General features: G+C 42.7%; 2 protein-coding genes and 1 long non-coding RNA gene across 5 annotated transcripts; 1 reads left to right on the top strand and 2 right to left on the bottom strand.

Moving 5' to 3' along the window:
- Window positions 1–8779: 8779 nt before the first annotated feature.
- Window positions 8780–10398, bottom strand: LOC140525675 (uncharacterized). Its single transcript, XR_011974087.1, has 3 exons — window positions 10298–10398; window positions 9922–10055; window positions 8780–9004 (listed from the first exon to the last, which is right to left on the bottom strand). It is a non-coding gene; the product is annotated as an uncharacterized lncRNA (long non-coding RNA).
- Window positions 10058–12453, top strand: SLC16A11 (solute carrier family 16 member 11). Of its 2 annotated transcripts, XM_072641269.1 has the most exons (5): window positions 10058–10185; window positions 10546–10753; window positions 11052–11195; window positions 11288–12049; window positions 12176–12453. In XM_072641269.1, exons 1-5 carry the CDS (start codon window positions 10177–10179, stop codon window positions 12406–12408), a joined length of 1356 nt encoding a protein of 451 aa, XP_072497370.1. In that variant the 5' UTR covers window positions 10058–10176; the 3' UTR covers window positions 12409–12453. The 2 variants fall into 2 exon arrangements, with proteins under 2 accessions (XP_072497370.1, XP_072497369.1); XM_072641268.1 differs by lacking the exon at window positions 10058–10185 and having other exon boundaries at window positions 10489–10753.
- Window positions 12454–13190: 737 nt separating this feature from the next.
- Window positions 13191–16080, bottom strand: SLC16A13 (solute carrier family 16 member 13). 2 transcript variants are annotated; one of them, XM_072641270.1, is made up of 4 exons: window positions 15523–16080; window positions 15243–15386; window positions 14224–14961; window positions 13191–13620 (listed from the first exon to the last, which is right to left on the bottom strand). In XM_072641270.1, the coding sequence occupies exons 1-4, from the start codon at window positions 15719–15721 to the stop codon at window positions 13400–13402; spliced, it is 1302 nt and encodes a 433-aa protein (XP_072497371.1). In that variant the 5' UTR covers window positions 15722–16080; the 3' UTR covers window positions 13191–13399. The 2 variants fall into 2 exon arrangements, with proteins under 2 accessions (XP_072497371.1, XP_072497372.1); XM_072641271.1 differs by having other exon boundaries at window positions 15965–16051.
- Between the last annotated feature and the right edge of the window lie 5584 nt (window positions 16081–21664).

A 21664-nucleotide genomic window follows, 5' to 3' on the forward strand; every position in this document is an offset into this window, starting at 1 on the left:
TATGTATTTAATAGTAGCTATTATTACTATGTGAGAAGAATCAAAACTATCTAAAATAAAAGCATTATAAAGAAAATGAACTTTGAAATGAAAGACTTAAGAACTCTGATGACCATTCCAGAGGACTGATGAGGAAGTAGTCTACCCACTTACTTAGGGGTTCTTTTCCAATGTGACCAGGGTGGGGATTTGTTTTGCCTGATTTGTATATTTGTTAGAAGGTAGAAAAAAGGAAATTGAATGGGGAATCAGGAAGGATATGACTGTCATATGGAATCTTATTAGGGATCAGGGAGCTTTGGTCTAGGCGATAGCAAGGGTTCTTGCTCTCTTTGGCAGTCTGCTGAAGCCTAAATACTTCTATGATTATTTCTTACATTCATAATGAAAGGAAAGAAGGGAATTAAGTGTTTATTAAATGTCTACTATGTGCCTGGCACTATACTAAGTGCTTTACAAACATTATCTCCTTTCATATCACAACAATCCAGAAAGGTAGGTGCCGTTACGATATGATCATTTCTACAGTTGAGGAAATCGAGGCAGATGGAACTTAAATGACTTGCCCAGGGTTACACAACTGGTAAGTATCTGAGGCCAGACTCGAACTCAAGTTTTCTGACTCCCTGCTCAGCACTCCTAACTGCCTCTAAATTTCAATTTGAGGCTAGTGAAAATAAAGAAATAAAGATATCGTTTTCAAGACCATAGATACCCAGAGTTCTAAATCAAGAAATAGGGCAGTGGATTATCACACCCTTTCTAGTAGCAATGATAATGTTACTTTAATTATGATTCTGTGAGTAAGTAGAAAGGGAGGGACAGGTTAGTGTTACGCGTACAGCAGCAGAACAAATGAGAGAGTTGCCCTGGCTAGGTCCTGCTGAGATATCTGGGATAGCTGGATATGATGAAACTCAGTCTGATGTCATGTAGATATAGAGCAGTTAAATTCAAAATAGGATCTCAAGATTCCCTTTCACTTTTAAAAATTATTGAGGACCCACCCCAAAGAGCTTTTGTTTATTTGCAGTATATACACTGTACACTCAAGAGAATGAGTGGAAAATACAAATTATATCGTATTACTATTATGAAAACAGTTTTGATTGCAAGGACCCCCAAAAACATCTTGGAGGCTTCAAAAGGAACAAATATTTGTTAAACACCTACCATGTGCCAGACATTGTGTTAAAATATTGAAGGTTTAGCTAAAGTTTGACTTACTCAGTTTCCAAACAATAGCCAGGGGATTGAATGAATGAATTTGGGGAGTAGCGTCTCTAGAAGTTCAAAGCATCCAGCTGGTCAGATTTCCATTGTTACTGTAGTGTGCTCATGTTGGCCATGCCCTAATTTCAGATAGAACCTTTGTCCATTTCAGTATTTTTCTTCCCTCTCCTCCTCCCCTCCCCCCATGCCATGCTGGGTATTATGAGTCTGAAAGATAGCAAGATTGTGGCAGGGCATGGAAAACACTGGCTGGTCTCTGGATGCCCATGAGAATAGGAATTGCTCCCACTCCCAACCTACACACATCTTGGTATACTTTTGATACTTTACAATACTTTTGATATTGACAATCATTTGGGATTATTTAAGCCCCCCCAAAAGGACCAAAACCTGGACTAACCAGTCAAAAAAGGCACTCTGGTTGGTATAACATATATGCCTTGTGTGTTCTCTGAGTGAAACCTGCTGGATTTAGCTGACTGGGAACATTCTTCTGACAAGGACCAGGAACCACCAGACATTTCCCTTATTTTATTGTTTTATGACTCTCCCTTGTTAAAGACACTATCTTGAATAAAGGCATTTCTCTTTATGGACACATTATGTTATATTTTATACCTTTTGAAACTATAATTCCAATTGTCACTATGGCACTTATCTTCTTGATTTATGGACCCTATCCTATTATAGTATTCCTGTTTTATGTCATTTACATGTTTATGGTTGACAGATGTGGAGACTATAACTTTGGCTGACACTATGTGGAATCCTGAGTTGGGGGGGGCTTGTTCTCCTTCAGCAGGCCTTTCTTTGAGTTCAAAATTATTCTGACCTCCATGTATGCACAATTCTCTGGCTTAAAGAGAATACACAATACATATATAACCTAATTCTGTTTGTTTCTTTCAGAACAAACCCCTGTTGAACTCTGACAGTTTCAAAGGTACCAGAGTCATTGAGAAAGGTAGGAGAGTGTCCTAGTGTTTGGTAAATGACAGTAACAAGTATAGGGAGAGGATAACAAAATTGTATGGCATGAACTTCAAAGTAGAGTGATTGAAAGTGGCAGGGTACAGTTTTAAGGGTGTAAGCAGTATGCCCTCACCTTTTCCAGGCAATTTGAGATGAGGGGAGGCAGCTGGGTTAGTATGTGAGAAAGAAACATCAAGCTTTAGAAAGAACTCCTAGAGCTCTGGCTGGAGTCTTCCAGAGAAATTGAAGTTATGTTGATGTAAAGAGGTGGCAGGAGAGGATAAAGGATGCTAATGACCCAGAGGCTGTGGGCAGAGGAGGACAACTACAAAACATTTAAGGGAAAGAACTGAGGATGAATAAGGGGACTCCAGGTCATGTGAGTAACAAGATGGCAGACCAGACATTTTCTCGAATCCCCACCACTTCTCAAACCCATCCAAAACAAAAATTGTACACTAAAGATAAAGCAACTTCAGCTGTTTCCATGATCTAAAACACCAAGAATCCAAAAGAAGGTAAAAAACCAAACCAACAGCCAACCAGGAACTGACCCTGAGTCCACTCAGCCTTCTGCCACCTCCTACACTACTGGCATTGATAGGGTACAGACTCTGGGAACCTTCTTGAATCTTTCCACTTGATCAGGCATTAGTGGGAGTTCATAAGCCTTCCATCATCCCTATGCTCAATTCTCTGTTACCCTTAACCTAGTTTAGCGCTCTATTGTTTGCTATCTTCAGATAGCCTTCAGTTACTTCCCACCCTTAATCCCATTCTCTTGGTTCCTGGCATCCAACCACTAATCACCTCGATATATTGGCGGCTTCCATCAAGATTCTCCCTGGACTCCTCCTCTAGTCACCCCAGACTACCTGGCCAACCCTAGATCCCTCCCACAGTCTTTCTGTATATAAGAGCTACCTCAGCCTCCATTAAGGTGCTCAGATTCAATCTGGCCCATTTACATTAGCGTTACAAATGTTCAGGTTCCTTAAGGGTCTACCCAATATTGTAGATTTTTAACAAACTGTTTTTCTTTGTCTGAAAGAAGGCTTGGGTAGAATTCATTCGGGCAGGACCTACATGTCACTATTTCAAGGTCCCAGCACCCCTAAACCTCAACAGCATCAAGGCTGGATCCAAGGACTTGATACAGCCTTATATTAAAACCTACCCACCCCTACACCCTGGTCTCTCCTCCCTTTTTCCAGTATCAGGCCAGAGAACTGAGGAACAGATGAAGTGGAACAGGTCACCAGGACAGGACACTATATGTGTGTGAGGTTGTGCAACACTCCACCAAGTTTGAGGGGGTTAAAGCACAGTGTCGAGCTGGGGACATCTCTGACCACCTCAGTTAGGGCAGAGACCTAGGTTGGTGAACTGAGAATTGTGTGGTGAACTGAGATGATTTGAGATTAAGCCCCCAAGGAAACCACAATCACAAGGGAGGGAGTCAAAAGGAGAGAAATAAGTGATAAGGAAAATAAGGTGGAAGAAAGAATGAAAGTACCAAAGATTTCAGGAAGAAGAAAACTCAAAGACCTTGAACATTAACAGATAAATTTATAGGAAAAACAGTAACAACAGAAGGAAATAAGGCCTCCAGACCTAGTAAATGAATTCAGGTGTCTATCAATAAATATTGCAAGATAAAGGAAAATGATTTAACTCTTGATAAGATAGAGGACCCTATGAAATTTAAGGAAAACATGGAACCACAACACACTGTTCCTGAGTGATCCAAAAGAGAAATGAGAATTATGAGAGCAGTATTTTTGTCCTGTACAGCAAAAACAATCAGCGGAACAGAAAAGCAAATCTGCAGTGGCAAGTCTCACCAAAGAAAGAAAAGAGAAAAGAATAGATTGAGAATACAAATACACATAAAGGAAGAAGAACCTAGAAGAGAAATAAAAAATGAAAAGAGAAAATACGTTCATTGGGCAAGCAAAATACTGAACATTCGGAGAAACAGAATGTGCAGAGACAATCTAAGGATCATGAGTCTCCTAGAAGAATACAACAGGACAAAAAACTTTAACACCATAACGAAGGAAATAATAGAAAAGAACTACCTAGAACTCTAAACACAGAAAATGAAGTTCCAATTGAAAGAATCCACAGATCACCTCCAGGAAAAAACAAAAACAAAACTGCAAACTCCAAGAGACATAGTGGTTAAATTTAGCAATTGCCTCCAAAACAACAGGTTCTATTAGATACCAGGAAAAAGACTTTCAAAATACAAAGGAAAGAACTTTTGAATAAAGCAAGAATGTTCCTTATCCCCTAGAAAAAGGAGAAGGGAATGGAATAATGTGTTTCAAAGAGCTCACAAACCTGGGTTTAACCATTGTTTCACAGATAACTCACAGAAGGCATTGGAGTTTTGGGACTCCAGCCTCTAACAGGTTCACTCTTGAGCTGGTCAGAAAGGCAGACATCTTCAGAGGGGTTAATAATCAGCTTTATTCTAGCCTACTCTTCTCTGAAAGGTTGCTGATAATGGGAGAACCAGCTCCTATAGCATTCCCTAATCACCTTTCTCAAAGGTACCAACAAGAAGCGGGGGGAGGGGCAGCTACCCCTATATCTCTGGGGTCAACTGAGACAGGCACAGCTTGTGCATTCCCCTAAATCCCCTCAACCCTTGATGGGGGCTGGTCAAGGCACACATGGATTTTCCCCCATGGGTTCCCCATGGTTTCCCCCCTCACTGACCAGGGCCAGCTTGCTTTATAGGGCAACAGACAAAAAAGGCATCTTGCCAACATTAAACTCATAGGTTAACTTTAGCAACATCATCATTATACATAAGTGTAGTAAATATCAATTATATCACCCCTATATCTCATGGCACAGCCTCAGTAGGACTGTGCCACTATGATCCTGGGAGTTACTATCTAGAATCCTTGGAAGTATTCTGGGAGTTATTATCTAACACCTGGAAATTAGACATTGCCATGGCCATGGATCCTGAGAAACTAAATTCTAAAAGGATAGAAAATCCTCCTTACATACAACCATATAGGACAAAAGATGAATGTTCAATAATAAAGAGTTTGAAACATTTCTAGAAAGAAAACCTGAACTGAAGAGATTATTTACTTCTCAAACATCCGAAACAACAGAGATGCAGGATGATTGAATAAATGCCACATTCAAAGACAGTAACAGCAACAGAATTACACAGAAAGAGCAGTAAGAGAACTCAAAGTGTACACAAGGAGACAGGGGTGAAGGCAGAAATCTGGTAAAGGCCACAGTGAAGAGACACACAGAGGAGAGAGCTTTATAGACAGAACCTGACAACACCCTGCTTACAGGTGAGTGCGTCTTTTCTGAGACTACAACATAGGTTGGCATGTGGAAGAAAGGGAGCAGTAAGATAGAGAGAAATGATTTGACCCCAAGGTATCATTTCTCTCTATCTCACATCAGGTCAGTAAGAAGAAGGAGACCCCTATGGTCTCAGAAACAGAAGAGCCTACAGGAAAGTGGGTGAGGAAGAGGGAAAGAATGAAAAGTGGGAGGAAAGAAAGGAAGCCTTATTTTGAAGGTGAAGGGAGTTCCACTGATGAATAATCACTGGGTGAAAATATTCATGGATGGTTCAAGAATCATTAATGGATTCTTGGTGAAGAAGAGATGGTTGATGAAGGCAGATGAGGACCTTCTACTAGATGAGGCCTGTGGGATTTGGTGTTTGAAAAATCTCCTTGTCTTGGGAATGGGGAAGGTAGAACCCTGGGAGCAACTGGAATCTAGAGAAGTAGGAGAACATGAACAAAGGGAGTAGGTTTCCAGGCAAATATAGACCAAAAAAAAGTCAACAAGAGAAGGCATATCAGTGGCAGACTTCATAATCAGGGGTTTGATGGGGGAAGGGCTCTACCATAGGGCAGTGTCCTCTCTGACACTTGCAATAATTGTCACTGTTCTATGAGTGAGACACAATAGAAAGGGGGAATCCATGGGGTAAGCCCTACAAGGCAGTGGTAGAAAGCACCCAAAGGAGAGAGCCTAGAATGGATACCTTGGAAGCTTTGATTTTATGAAGAATACAGAAAAAAGAGAGAGACCAGATAATTATAGGGTCTAGAGTAAACAAAGAGAGAAGATGGATAATGATTGGTTGGTTGTTGTACTTCCTTCTCAAAGAGGACCAAAATGACATCACTATGCTAGAGTCAAGTTTCAATGTGTCCAACTATGGCTGATCAGACCTATAGAAACTCGGAATACAGGTCAGACACAAATAGTCCATGTGGACATTTTGGGTGGATACTTTAAATTTGTACAGCCTGTGGATACTATAAATTTACACAGCAGACCTGTCTTCCTTGTCACACAATCAGTTCCAAAGTTCTTGAGAGAGACGTTGAGAGTCCTTGTATCGCTTCTTCTGACCACCATGCCTGCCCTGTGTGAGTTCTCTATAAAACAGTCTTTTTTGGCAAGCATATAAAACATATGCATTTGAACAACATGGCCAGCCCATTGGAATTGCCCTCTCTGAAGAAGAGTTTGAATGCTTGGCAGTTTAGTTTGAGTAAGGAGCTCAGTGTCTGGTTCCTTATCCTGCCATGTGATCTTCAGAATCTTCCTAAAACAATTTAAATGGAAGTGATTCAGTTTCCTGGAATGCTGCTGGCAGACTGTCCAGGTTTCACAGGAATGCAACAATGAGGTCAGCATAATGGCTCTGTAGACTTCAGTTTGGTAGTCAGTCTAATATCTCTTCTCTCCCAAACTTTCCTTCAGAACCTCCCAAACACTAAGCTAGCTCTGACAATGTGTCAACCTCATTACAATGTGTCAACCTCATTATCAATGTGTATATCCCTGGAAAGTACACTACCAAGGCAAGTGAACTTATTTATAGCATTCAAAACTTCTCCATTTGCTGTAACTGATGTGGTTCCACATATGAATGGTGTGGTGGTGGCTGATGGAGCACCTGTGTTTTCTTGGTGTTAATTGTTAGGTCAAAATTAGCACAAGAAGCACAACTTTGTTGCCTGTCAGTTTCAGAGGCTGTATCGAATGCACAATCATCCGCAAACAGAAAACCATGCACCAACACTCCCTCCACCTGGATCTTGACTTGTAGCCTTTTCAAGTTGAAGAATTTACCATCAATGTGGTAGCTGATTTTGAGAGAAAAGAGTGAGAGAAATTCTTTTTGAAAAGGGACACAGTGGGGAGGGAGGGATGAAGAGAAGTTGGAACTCAAAAGTTTTAGGAACAACTGTTGAGTACTGTTCTTGCCACTAGGAAATAAGAAATACAGGTAATGGGGTATAGAAAGTTATCTGGCCCTACAGGACAAAAGAGAACACGGGGACAAGGGAAGGGAAGGATGATAGAAGAGAGGGCAGATTGGTAATAGGGGCAATCAGAATGCTCAGTGGTTTGGAGTGGGGAGAAAATTTGGAACCCAAAATTTTGTGAAAATGAATGTTAAAAGTTAAATAAATAAATTTTAAAAAAATGAAAAGGGACACAAAAACAAAATTTCAAAACTAAGGAACAGGATTAGTTGAAGGGGAGGAGAGGAAGAGGGAATCTTTTTCTAATTGAGAGGGGGAAAGAAATACATAAGTACACAAAAGCAGGACAGAAAAATGAACTAATAAACAAAACCCTAAAGGGAAAAGTGTATCAAACAAGAACAGGGAATCAGGGATGAAAGAACCAGTGGGAACAGGGCCTCCTTAAAAATAGATTAAAGTAACTGGAGGAATATAATACTGTGTTTACAGCAGAAGAGGAAACTTGAAACCAAAAAGCTTCTGCACAATGTTAATGCATCCAGGATAAGAAGGGAAGTGGTCAAATGGGGGAAAAAAATCTTTGTATCAAATTTCTCTGATAAAGGTTTGGTATCCAAGATATATAATCAATCAATAAATATATGTAAGACTAATTGCCATTCTCCAGTAGGTGAATAAACATAAACAAACAGTTCTCAAAAGAACTGCAAGTTATTCACAACTAAATGAAAAAAATGTTCTGAATCACTAATAAAAAGAAAATTGCAAATCCAAACAATCCTGAGGTTTCACCTCTTACTCAGCAAATTGGTAAAAATGACCAAAAACGTCAACAATAAGTGTTGGAGGAGTTATCCAAAGACAGGCACACTGATACACTGTTGGTGAAGCTTTGAAGTGGTACAACCATTTTTGAAAGAATTTGGATCTATGAAAATAAAGTGGCAAAAATGCCTGTATCTTTTGAACCAGAGAAACAGTGGTAAACTTATACCCCATGGAAGCCATTGAGAAGGGAAAAAAATCCCCATATACTCCAAAATATTTAGAGCAGCACTTTTTGTGATAGCCAAGAATTGGAAATAAAGTAGATGCACAACATTTGGGAACGACTAAACAAACTGTGGTGCACTACTGTAATGGAATATTACTGTGCTATAAGAAAGGATGTGTGTGATGAATACAGAAAAGCATGGAAAGACCTATGTGAACTGATGAAGAGTGAATTAAGCAGAGCCAAGAAACAATCTATACAACAATTATGACAATGCAAATGGAAAAACAACACACCAAAAAATCAAGAGTAAATATAATAAAATTATAAAGCTCAATCAGAATGCAAACAAAGAGATAAGAAAAGACATTTCTATCCCTTTGTGGAGATGCTAAGTCCACTGGTGTTACACATTGTTCACATTTTGGATTGATCTGTGTTGATTTTTTTTCCTCTTCAAAAAGTACTATTTGTCACATGGAATGGTTCTCTGGGAGGAGGAGGAAGAGGGATACCTGGGATACTATGGTGATGGAAGAAACAGAATATAAAAATAAAAACTTATTTAAAAACATACAAGAGAGCTAAAAGAAGTTCCAAGAGGGGATTACTGAATTAAACTTAATATATCCTTTTTTTAAAAACCAAGGTATACGTAATAGAGATTTGGTCATATACTTCCATTTATCTGTTCATTGTTTAAAGAAAGTTCATGTTTGTTGACTTTTGTCAAGTTCATAATAAGAAATTTTTTTTTTAAAGAAAGGGTTGATAATTTTTGATGGAGAAGGGGAGGTGGTTCCCTGGAACTGGCCAAGACACTTTTCCTCTGGGTTAAATTTCCTTGTCTATAAATTGGACAAGGGGTTTGGGAGGCAGGTTCTACTAAATAATTTCTAAATTCGTGGTGCAATGGGACTGGAGGGGTTTTGAGGACAAGGATATTAGAGAGTGGAGAAAAGGTATTCCAGTACAAAGAGTGATGAGATAATGCTTTCTTCTCTGTGCGCATTTCCAGAATTGGAACTTTAGAGACAGTCAGTACCTCTGCCTTACTAATAATCTGTGCCCACTTCATCATTCACACAGAATGCTCTGAGTGGAATAGCTCAATAAAGTTAATTGCTTCACCCACTCCTGAGCTGGGCAGTGGGTACTTAAAGACCTGATTTTTAGGTTAGAATGATATGGTGATATTTCAAGTCGGCCTCAGTTTCCTCCTCTTAAATAATAAAAGTGTTAAACTACATGACACTTACCTCTAAGATCATTCTTAGCTATGCCTAATGTCTTATTAATCTACTTCTGCTCCTGGACCAAAGGTGCATTCTGGGCTTTGTAAACCACTGTATTCTTTCTTGCTGAGACAAGAGCAGGTGAGTGGATGTATGAGAAACTGGAAGGGACTTCCCTCTCTTACAAGAGAAGTAATTCAATCACCGTGGGACTCAACTCCTAGACTTCCTGTTTTTCTCCTGTGATTGGCTGGCAGCCCTGGTCCATCCCCACTCCACTCTGTTGTACCTTCTCCTTCCTCCTCTTTGCCCAGGTGGCTTGGTCCCTCAGGGTAACTTCTGTTTACAAAGAGAGAACACTCGTCAGTTCTATTGCTATTCTCCCTTGCCAGGCTTCTGACCTCCTCCAGGCAGAAGTGGGAAGAGGATCATCGTTGTCCTCCCCATCTAAACAGACAGAATGCTGAGGGTAAGTGAGGGGAGAAGGAAGGTTATTGATTAAAAGATGGAGTGTTGTTGGGGGAGGGCTTCCCTGGCACCCAGATCTCTCCTCTATCACTCCTTCATCTCCCCATTCCTACCAAAAGGAGCTGGGTATTTGGTTCCAAGGTTCTAGTAGCCCCTCTTCATCCACTCCAGGCTCCTTTAATGGCTTTTCCTTATGACCACAGGGGTGTTCTGTCCATGGGAAGACTGGAGGGAGGCAAATCCTAAAACCTAGTCTTTAAGGAGGAGCCAAGCCAGAGAGAGGGGTGAGAGTGATGGGGTTCTTATGATCCTTTTCCTCCTCTGCTCTTGTTTTCTCATTTCTGTATTTCTGTTCCAACAGATGAAGAAGTCTCCCTCACTGGCCAGGCCCCCTGATGGGGGCTGGGGCTGGGTGGTGGCAGGGTCTGCATTTGTGGTGAACGGGCTCTCCTATGGGCTGCTCCGCTCTTTGGGCCTTGCCCTCCCTGCCTTCGCAGAGTACTTTGATCGAAGTACCCAGGACACTGCGTGGGTCAGCGCCATAGCTCTGGCTGTGCAGCAGGCTGCCAGTGAGGAGGGCCCTAAGCAAGCTGGGATGGGGGGAAGGGAACAAGATGATTTTTAAGGCTTCAGTAAGGATCAAAAGGTAGCCCAGAAGATATAGCACAGGGCAAAGCTAAGAAGAGGGCCAAAGAACTAATCCAGCTACTAGCCTAGAGGACAAAAGTGGGTGGCAGCATAGCAGAAAGGTGGGTCCCATAGGGTTTTTTGGGGGGACAGGGATGGTTAGGTGAGGGAACCTTGCAAGGCAGAAAACAAACATAAGTGGGACATGCTAGAACTGACTCTAATTCCCATCTCTCCCAGGCCCAGTGGGCAGTGCTCTGAGTACCCGTTGGGGGGCACGTCCTGTGGTGATGGTGGGAGGTATCATCACTTCCCTTGGCTTCATTCTCTCTGCTTTTGCCAGCAGCCTCCTGCACCTCTACCTTGGCCTTGGCCTCCTTGCGGGTGAGGTGGGAGAGGGAGGGAAGTGCAGTACCTGCATTCCTTGGGGGAGGGAAGGTCAGAGTCATTGACTTCAGTTGCCCTCTTTTCTGTAGGCTCTGGCTGGGCTCTGGTGTTTGCCCCAGCCCTGGGCACCGTCTCTCGATACTTCTGCAGGCGCAGGGTCCTGGCTGTGGGGCTAGCCCTGACAGGCAATGGGGTGGCCTCCTTGCTCCTGGCCCCAGTTCTGCAGCTCCTCCTTGATGCCTTTGGCTGGCGAGGTGCCTTGCTCCTGCTTGGGGCCACCACCCTCCATCTCACCCCCTGTGGGGCCCTGCTCCGGCCTTTGGCTCTCTCTGGAGATCCTACTACCCCATCTCCTAGTCCCCTCAATGCTCTTGGTCTCACCCTGTTCACCCACCCTGCCTTTGCCGTGTTTTCACTGGGGACAACCTTGGTGGGGGCTGGTTACTTCATTCCCTATGTGCACCTTGCCCCCCATGCCCTGGACCTTGGGCTTGGAGGATATGGGGCTGCTCTGGTGGTTGCTGGGGCAGCAGTGGGGGATGCAGGAACCCGACTGATCTCAGGGTGTCTGGCAGACCGTGGCTGGATCCCTCTTCCACGGTTGTTGGCCATGACTGGGGCACTGACAGGACTGGGGTTGGTGGCAGTGGGGCTGGTGAAAGAGGAAGAAGAAGGATGGGGGGGAACCCTACTGGCAGCAGCAGGAGCCTACGGGATGAGTGCAGGTGCATTTGCTCCCCTGGTATTTGGTGTCCTGCCTGGTCTTGTAGGGCTTGGGAACATCTTGCAGGCCACAGGACTGGTGATGATGCTGATGAGCCTGGGGGGCCTCTTGGGCCCACCACTTTCAGGTAAGGAAGTCAGGCACATAGGATGATTTGGTCCCTTCCTTCCTCCCCTCTCCACCTCGAGTTTCTACTTTCCCTTGGGGAGAGAAGTTTTTAATTTCCCCATGCCTCTTCTCTCCTGTTCCACAGGTTTCCTCCGGGATATGACAGGTGACTTTAAAGCTTCCTTCCTTGTCTGTGGCTCCTTCATCCTTTCTGGCAGCTCCATCTACCTGATGCTCCCTGGAGCCCTGCCTCCCTGTCACTCTGCTCCTCCTCCCCCGACTCCAGCTCCTCCTGAGCAGGGAGAGCTCCTTCCTATACCTGAAAGTGCCCTCATCTCCCCAAGAGATCCTCACTCTGTCCCAAATACCACTTGTTGACTCCTTTTTCTTCCCTTTTCCCTCCAAATAAAATTACTGCCAACCCCCCTTTTATCTATGTTCAAACCCTTTAAGCAACTCAGACAGTTGCAGAAATTATAAGTGGGAAGAAGAGGGATGAGCAACCCTATATTATTAGGATAGAGGGAAGCCCCAAATTGAGGGTACCAAGTATGCGGGACAAGGTAGATTTCCTTTATTCTCCCTAACTTCTGTAGGAGGTTGGCCTCCTCTCCACCCCTACCTTGGGTGGTACCAAGGAAAGGTACTTTGGTTTTGAGCAAGAATGATGTCCCTATGCTGAACCCTAAACATCATGATCTCTTCCTTCTGCTCCCTTCCCATCTTCAGTTTCTTTCCCCACTAGTACCCTATGACATTTTACCAATTAATCCTTTCTTTTAGTCTGGGGAACCCAAGGATCCTGTTGGCATCTCTCAGTCCTCCCTCTCAAATCTTGATTCCCTCTTCAGAAAAAAAGGTGTCAAATATTTAAAAAGGACCTATAATACAGAGAGCAAAGTCTGACCTGGCATAGTCCAGGACAGCCCAGCCCTGGAGATTGGATAAACAGGAATTTGCAGTACTCAGACCCCTGATCTCACTCAGCTGCGGACAACAGTGTCTCTTGTCCTTAGAGATGCATTCATCTTGATTTTCCTCAGTCCTAAGTAGAAAGAGGCTAAGACACCTGAAGCCAAGTAAAAAGCCTCAGACAGGTCCTTGCCATGGGTCTTTGAGACTGGTAGTGGAAGGAAGGAGAAGAAAAACAGTAGAGAGCCTTGAACTCAGGTGATCTTTAGAACCTTAAAAACAACAGGGAAGGGGGGAAGAGTTACAACAAAACAACAAAATAGGGCTTAAGAAAACACAGCAAATTGGATGAGACCTAACCGTCACCTGTTCCTAAGCAGGCACAAAGAGGCAGACATAAATAGCTAAGGTTCTGGGGGGGAGATGAAGGTGAGGAGTTGCTGGAACCTTCTCTAAGTTAAGGATCTTGGACCCCTGGGCTTTCTTCTCCATACTCAGCTGTTTTGGGGGATACTCTGACTTCTAGTGACTTTGTCATAGAATATTGTTCTGTCGCAGAAGGTTTGGAGAAGCAGAAGAAGCCAGGAAGTGTAAGGAGCCCCAGGCTCCCACTGAGGAGGAAGGCTCCAGCCACCACAAAGGAAACTGTGTAGCTGCCTGTCAAATCTCGGAGGTAGCCTAGGACAGAAGGGAGAGGGAACAGTTGAGTTAGAATCCGGTCTCAACAAGTTCATTGGCAACATTCCAGTTACCACTTCTCAGACTTATCCAGTAGATGATTTAAAACCCCAGGATTGGCATCATCTAAGGCACCCCCCTGCCTCTGCATGGAACAATGCAAAGGAAAAATCCTAGGATGATTCCTTATTCAGAACCCAAAGGGGACTAAAACAATCCCACAATCTCTTGACTTTCATATCTACTAGCCAATTCTTTCAGTTCACCTGGTCCCCATTAACTATTAACAGGCTCCAGGCTCTAGATGCCCCTAAAAGCATCTAGCTTTTCTTCTAGTTCTAGGACTTTGATCAAATCTGAAGTCAGAACCCAGTAGGGCAAAAGTTAGACAGCGAAAGAAGTTCAGGAGCACTTTAACCCTAGCAGACTGGGTAATCCTTTCAAAAAGCACAGCTCTCAGAAGCTCAAGGGTTATGCTGAGACCATCTCACTATCCTTTTTCTTCACTAGCCTATATTCTTCCCAGAGATTCAGGCATTCCTCAACTCCCTCTTTCCTCAGTGACCCTAGTATTGCCATACACACACCCCCCAGTCCTCTTACCTGACAATGGTGCCCCCAAAAGTCCCCCAATGCTCTCTACCATTTGTAATAGTCCTAGGCCGCTGTATATCCTTCCAATTCCAACAAGTTCAGGCAGAACTGAGAAAGCCACAGGGGTCAGGGCCCCTGAAGTGAAGCCATAGGCTATAGCCAGGACTGTGAGGACCAAGGATTGCTGTGCCACTGGGAGCAGGGCCAATGCCATCCCTGTCAGAAAAGACCATAGTGCAAGCAGCCGGGCCACAGGCCCTGGGGTTACATCCCCCAGCCACCCGGAGAATACACGCCCTGCCAGGTCTGCCACAGCCACCAAAGACAGGAGGAAGGCTGCAGGCAGGGGATCCCACCCCAAGTCCTGGGCATGTGCCACAAGGTGGACGTAGGGGATAAAGTAGCCAGCATTGATCAGGGTGAGAGCAACAGTATAACATAGAAAGGGGCGGTGGTGGAGCAGCGAGAATAACTGAGCCATTGGGCCTCCAACAGCAGGATCTTCTGCCAGTTTGAGAGGTCGAAGGAGGGCCCCGAAGGCCACAATATGTAAAGAGACAGCAGCTACTAAAAGAAGGGCCCCTCGCCATGAGTAATACGTGATAAGCCACTGAAAAAACGGGCTAAAGACGAAGGAAGAGAGGCCTATGCCAGTCAGTGCTAATCCTGTGGCCAATGAACGACGTTTAGAGAAGTATCTGGAGAGGCAGGCCACGGTAGGGGTGAAGGTCAGGGCCCAGCCAGCGCCTATCAGAAAGGAAAAAAAGAAAAAGATAACAGCTTAGCTGGTTTAGGCTTATATACCCCTTTTATATTCTGTTCTTTCCCAGCCAAGGCATTCCAGACTCTTGATTCATGATTCTCCTCCCCTTGGGGATTGAGGAGCCCTGCGGTTGGGTCCTGCAACCCTCCTTAATTAACTTCTTCAAGGGGTATAGAAGAGGAGAACATGGCATCCCACAATCCACCATTAGACCCAGACAATCCTCCCCTGCCCAGTTTCCCCAGCCCCGACCACGAATAGTCACCTGATGTCAGGCCGATGCTAAGGTAGAGGTGCGTCAAGGAGGTCGCAAATGAGGCCAACATCATGCCCAGCGCAGCCAAGATACCCCCTGTCATCACCACAGGCCGGGGGCCGAACTGTGTACTCAGGGCACTGCCTACGGGGCCTGGAGATGTGGAAGGAGGGAAGCTGCAGGCAGGTTTTTCGGAGATGAGCCAGGGGTCTCAAACTCTCACCCTGCCTCCCCTCGGAGAAGCAGGCATCCATCCCCTTTCCCTCGATGTTGCCCCTGGCCTCCGTACTCCCAAACTGCTGCACGGCGATCCCAATGGAGGTGATCCAAGAGACCCGCGCCGCCGGTTCTTTGAACTCTGCAGCGAACTCCAAGAAGAAGACGCCAAAAGATCGCAGCACCCCAAACACCAGCGCGGACTGGAAAAAGGCTGAAAGGACCACAATCCATCCCCAGCCCCCATCGGGGGGCTCGACTCGGTTGGCCATCCCAAGAACAACAAGGAGGTCGCGTGCAAGGGGGGCGCACAGCTCCAAAGGCTGCGCCCTGGCTGATGTAAAACCACACTAGCTGATGATGCAAGCCCACACGCGGTTTACAGGCTGGGGGAAGCAGGGGCAGGGGCAGGGGAAATGGCGAAAGGGAAGGCAGCTCCAGCAATTCGTCCCCCACCCACCAATAATTCGTTCTAGGCGGGTGCGCACCTGAGGTAGCGGCCCTCCACTACTTACACTCTGTACCCATCGACACCCCACCCCCGAAACCAGTGAAGTTGAGCCAGGGAAGCCTAACTCAACTCGTCCTTAGGAAGGAAGTCCGGTTCCGCGTAATTGAGTTGTCTAGTCCCTAAAGAGGGTGAGGCTTCGGGATAAGGCACGCCTCTTTTCTTCCGTAACACCTGTAACTTTTCTTCTAAGCCAAGTAACAAGGGTCGGGTGATCTGGGTAAAGCCGCGGGGCCAGTGGGTTGCGAAGACTTGAGGAAATCCTAGCACTCCATGATACAAACTAAAAGCTAGCACCCGAAGGGAAAATCACTGAATTTTCTAAGGATAGATGGAAAAGTTTTTCATGCATCTGAAAGTAGCGGTACCCTAGCAGGGTGTGCTAGTACATATTTAACAACCGGCTCTCAGGTGATGGAGAATTTGGGCAGAACACTAGAATTTAATCTGCTTTATTAACATTTTTCCAGTCACTTTCCTAAATCTAGACAACCTTAAAACAATAATCCGGATCCTAATTTGGGACATCTACCGGAGATTTAAATGCTCAAGTTGAAAATTTAACCATGAGATCTTATTTAACCAGGAGATGGCTCCAGCATGGTACAATCAATACCCAACTGAATTTAAAAAACCTCAGTCTTCGCTATTAATAATTATGCATTCTCTGTGCTTTCACCAGGATGGTTGCGATTACTAATAAAGAGAAATTTGGGAAGACTTGTATGAACTGATATGAAGTAAGCAGAACCCTAGAACAATTTATACCCCAACAACGATGTTGTAAATATTGTCCAGAAAAATACATATTTTTTGGGTGTGTCAAATGTGCAGGAATTTGTGTAGCTTGACTACGCATAAGGGTTTTGTACATTAGCGGGGGAGAGAGGAGAAAGACAAAATAGATTTTTGTTGGTTACAAATATTTTTAAAAGTTACTTTCACATACTTAATCCCAATGAATCCCCACAACAATCCCTTGAACTAGAAAATGCAAAGAGCTATCTGTATTTCAGAGGAGAAAATTGAGGCTCAGCAAGGTTGAACTGAAGTCATCATAGGTTTGCCATTCCCAGTGTTTTCAAGGCAAATAGGGATTGCAGATTGTATTTATTAATGTGTAAGAATGGGAAAGTAAGATGATTTGGAAAACTGCTGATTTTTCTCATCTTTTTTAAAACAATATTTAACATCGATGTTCGCGAAGGCTTAGTGGGGGCACTATCCTAGATATCTTGAGAAGCAATCTATCCCTCAGTCTCTTAAAAAATATGCCCTCCAACAAGGAGGTGTATACTCTGTGTGCACTTGGTCTATTCTAGCTGCCTTTCCCATCTGTGTTTTCTTTAGTGCCATTTTTACTTCCTCATGCAGCAGCACATTGGGAACTGTGATGTCACAGTCCAAATGTGATACTTCCACTCTCATTGATAATACAGTTTATAATAGAAATCTTGAGAGAGTGTCCCTTTTTTTGTTGCTGTTGGCTTCCCTCATTCTAGCTTAATCTTTAAATGCTCTCTGGATAATCTGGCTTATGTTCCATACTAAGCTTTCTATAAACTTCTGTAAGAGTGGGAATCCCAACATAAAAGCTATTATGGTGGCAGGGAAACCCAGAAGAGAATGATTCCAAAGCACCTACAAGCAAAACCTCAGAGAAATACACATCCTAGGCACAAATTCTAATTCCTGAAAGAACTGTGGGGGTTTTTTGAGTTAAGATATTTTTATTAATGATTTATTAATTGTGGAAAAATAAGAAACATGAGAGCTATGGAAGAAAGAATTGGAAAGGGAAATAACCGTTTGACACTTAAGGTACCTCATCTTTATGGGCACATGTAAAACCTTACCCAAGCCACAAACTCCCTGAAAATTAGAATGGACTAAATAAAAATGAATGATTCCATGAGAAAACAAGAAAAAAAAGTTAAAGACCGGAAAAATAGAATAAAATGTAAGGCATCATAACAAAACAACTGAGCTGGATCAAGAAGGAAAAAAATTAAGAGTCATTGAACTATGTGAATGACACAACCAAGAAATAAAAAGAGCCTAAACATTATATTTTAAGAAATCTTAAAAGAAACTGCTCAGATATCTTGGAAGTAGGGGGCAGGGGGGCAGAAATAAAAGAAATCTACTGGTTATCTCCTAAAAGAATGAAAATTCTCATGAATATTGTAGCCAAAATCCACTATTGCTAGTAGACAGAAAGAAAGAAGGTAAGTACCAAGAATCCATGGATCAGGCTCATATACAATTTTAGCAGTGACCATTATAAAGGAGAAAAGTACTTGGAATATTCTAGAAGGCAAAGGATATGGGCTTACAGCCAAGAATAGCTTTCCCAGCAAAACTGAGTATAATACTACAGGGAAAAAAGTAGACCTTTAATGAAATGGAAGATTTCCAAGCGTTCTTGATGAAAAGATTGGAGATGGATAGAAACTTTGTAGCTCAAACATAGGAGTTAAGAGAAGCATAAAAAGGTAAACATTTAACGATGAATGATTGTTCTAAACAAGGATAAAACTGTCTACATTCAAATATGGGGAGATGACACATTTGTTCTCTCTAGCATCATCAGGTGTCAAATTAGACCAGGCCTGGGGAATGGTTCTGTTATGTCTTAATGAACTTAAGAAAAGAATGGAAAAAAAGAGGAAGAGGAATACACTAGGTGGTAAAGGGAAAGAAAGGTTAGGGGAAATTATCTCATCTAATCAAAGTATACAGAGAAATATCTATACAAACATGAAGGAAGGGATGGGAAGACCAGCTAACAATTGAACCTCATCCTCTGATCTCCCCTCTTGGATCACTCCCTTGTGGTGAAGGGGCTTGCATAACTTAATAGAACTATGAGCTATACTCTGGAGGGCTGCCCGAGAAAGACAGGTGATAGTGGAGAGCTCTGACAAAAGGTGATCCACTGAAGAAAAAAATGGCAAACTACTCCAATATCTTTGCCAAGAAAACCTCGTGGATAGTACTAAGATGATAAAAGAGAAAACACCAGAAGTTGAACCCCTTGGGGGGGAAAAACTGTCTTGAAGTTTACATTAAAAAAAACCTAAGATCTTGGTAACTGATCTCATCACATCCTGGCAAAGAGAGGGACAAGAAATAGAGAGAGTGTCAGATTCTATATTCTTGGGTCCAAAGATCATTGCAGATGGTGACTGCAGCCAGGAAATTAAAAAATGCTTGCTCCTTGGAAGGAAAGTTATGGCAAATCTGGACTGCACACTAAGATATCACCTTGCCAGCAAAGGTCCTTATAGTCAAAGAAATGGTTTTTCCAGTAGTAATGTATAACCGTGAGAGTTGGACTATAAGAAAAGCCGAGCACTGCAGAACTGATGCTTTTGAATTGTGGTGCTGGACAAGACTTTTGAGAGTCCCTTGGACCCCAAGGAGATCAAAGCAGTCAATAGTTAAAGAATTTTAAAGAAAGTTAAAGATTCAGGCCATTCTGGAAGGTCAGATACTGAAACTGAAACAAATACTTTGGCCACATATTGAAAAGGTAGGACTCATTGGAAAAGAACCTGATGTTGGGAAAGATTGAAGGTAAAAGGAAAGGGGCAGAGCAGAGGATGAGATGAATAGATAATATCATTAGAACAATGAACATGAATTTGGACAGACTTTGGGAGATAGTTGAAGGTCCTGGACACAAATGAAAGACTGAACAACTCGTCCGCTCTGTTTAAAGAAAGGGAAAAATATATACATAAATACACAGAGTTGTGTACAAAAGCACAATTCAATCAGTGGGGAAATAGGTAGGAAAAGGGGCAAGGTGGGGAGGGAATCCTAGAGGAACAAACTAAGAATATATTAAAATATTTATAGCTTTTTTGAAGTGGCAAAGAGTTGGAATCTGAGGAGGTGTCCATAAATTGAGTAATGGATGAACAAAGTATGGCATATAAATGTTATAGAAAACTATAAAAAATAATGGAGATGGTTTCAGAAAAACATGAGAAGATTTGTATGAACTGATGCAGAATGAAATGAACTTAACCAGGAAAACAATTTATACAGTGACAGCAATACTGTAAAAGCAAAAAACTTTGAAAGAATTAGAAACTTTTATTAATATAATGAGCAATCATGAGTCCAGAAGACTAATTATGAAAGATGTTACATACCTTCCAATAGAGAGGTGAAGGACTTAGAGTACAGAACGAGACAAATATTTTTTGGACGTGGCCTAAGTAGAAATTTATTTTGATTGACCATACATATTTCTAACTAGTTTTATTTTTTTTTTAGTTTTCAATTGGGGTTGGGGATGGGAAAATAAGAAGGCAGATTTTTGCTGATTGAAAAAATATACATAAAAATATCTATTTAAATGTTTTTTATATATTTTTAAAACTTATATATTTAACTTTTAACATTCATTTTCACAAAATTTTGGGTTCCAAATTTTCTCCCCATTTCTCTCCTCCCCCCACCCCAAAACGCCGAGCATTTTAATTGCCCCTATCACCAGTCTGCCCTCTCTTCTATCATCCCTCCCTTCCCTTGTCCCCATCTTCTCTTTTGTCTTGTAGGGCCAGATAACTTTCTATACCCCTTTGCCTGTATTTCTTATTTCCTAGTAGTAAGAACAATACTTGACAGTTGTTCCTAAAACTTTGAGTTCCAACCTCTCTTCATCCCTTCCTCCCCACACATTCCCTTTGGAAGGCAAGCAATTCAATATAGGCCATATTTGTGTAGTTTTGCAAATGACTTCCATAATAGTCGTATTGTGTAAGACTTAACTATATTTCCCTGCATCCCATCCTGCCCCCGCATTGTTTCTTTTCTCTCTTTTGATCCTGTCCCTCCCCCAGAGTGTTGACTTCAAATTGCTCCCTTCTTCCATTGCCCTCCCTTCCAACATCCTCCCCACCCTACTTATCCCCTTCTTCCCCACTTTCCTGTATTGTAACATAGATTTTCATACCAAAATGAGTGTGTATTTTATTCCTTCCTTTAGTGGAATGTGATGAGAGTAAACTTCATGTTTTTCTCTCACCTCCCCTCTTTTTCCCTCCAGTAAAAAGTCTTTTGCTTGCCTCTTTTATAAGAGATAATTTGCCCCATTCCATTTCTCCCTTTCTCCTCCCATATATTTCTCTCTCACCCCTTAATTTCATTTTTTTAAGATATGATCCCATCCTATTCAACTCATTCTGTGCACTCTGTCTCTGTGTGTGTGCATATGTGTGTGTGTGTGTATGTGTGTGTAATCCCACCAACTACCCAGATACTGAAAGTTTCAAGAGTTACAAATATTGTCTTTCCATGTAGGAATGTAAACAGTTCAACTTTAGTAAGTCCCTTATGACTTCTCTTTGCTGTTTACCTTTTCATGGTTCTCTTCATTCTTGTGTTTGAAAGTCAAATTTTCTTTTTAGCTCTGGTCTTTTCATCAAGAATGCTTGAAAGTCCTCTATTTCATTGAAAAACCATTTTTTCCCCTGAAGTATTATACTCAGTTTTGCTGGGTAGGTGATTCTTGGTTTTAGTCCTAGTTCCTTTGACTTCTGAAATATCATATTCCACACCCTGCGATCCCTTAATGTAGAAGCTGCTAGATCTTGTGTTATCCTGATTTTATTTCCACAATACTTGAATTGCTTCTTTCTAGCTGCTTGCAATTTTCTCTCCTTGACCTGGGAACTCTGGAAATTGGCCACAA

This window comes from Notamacropus eugenii, chromosome 2, assembly GCF_028372415.1.
Source record: "Notamacropus eugenii isolate mMacEug1 chromosome 2, mMacEug1.pri_v2, whole genome shotgun sequence".
Taxonomy (NCBI): Eukaryota; Metazoa; Chordata; class Mammalia; order Diprotodontia; family Macropodidae; genus Notamacropus; species Notamacropus eugenii.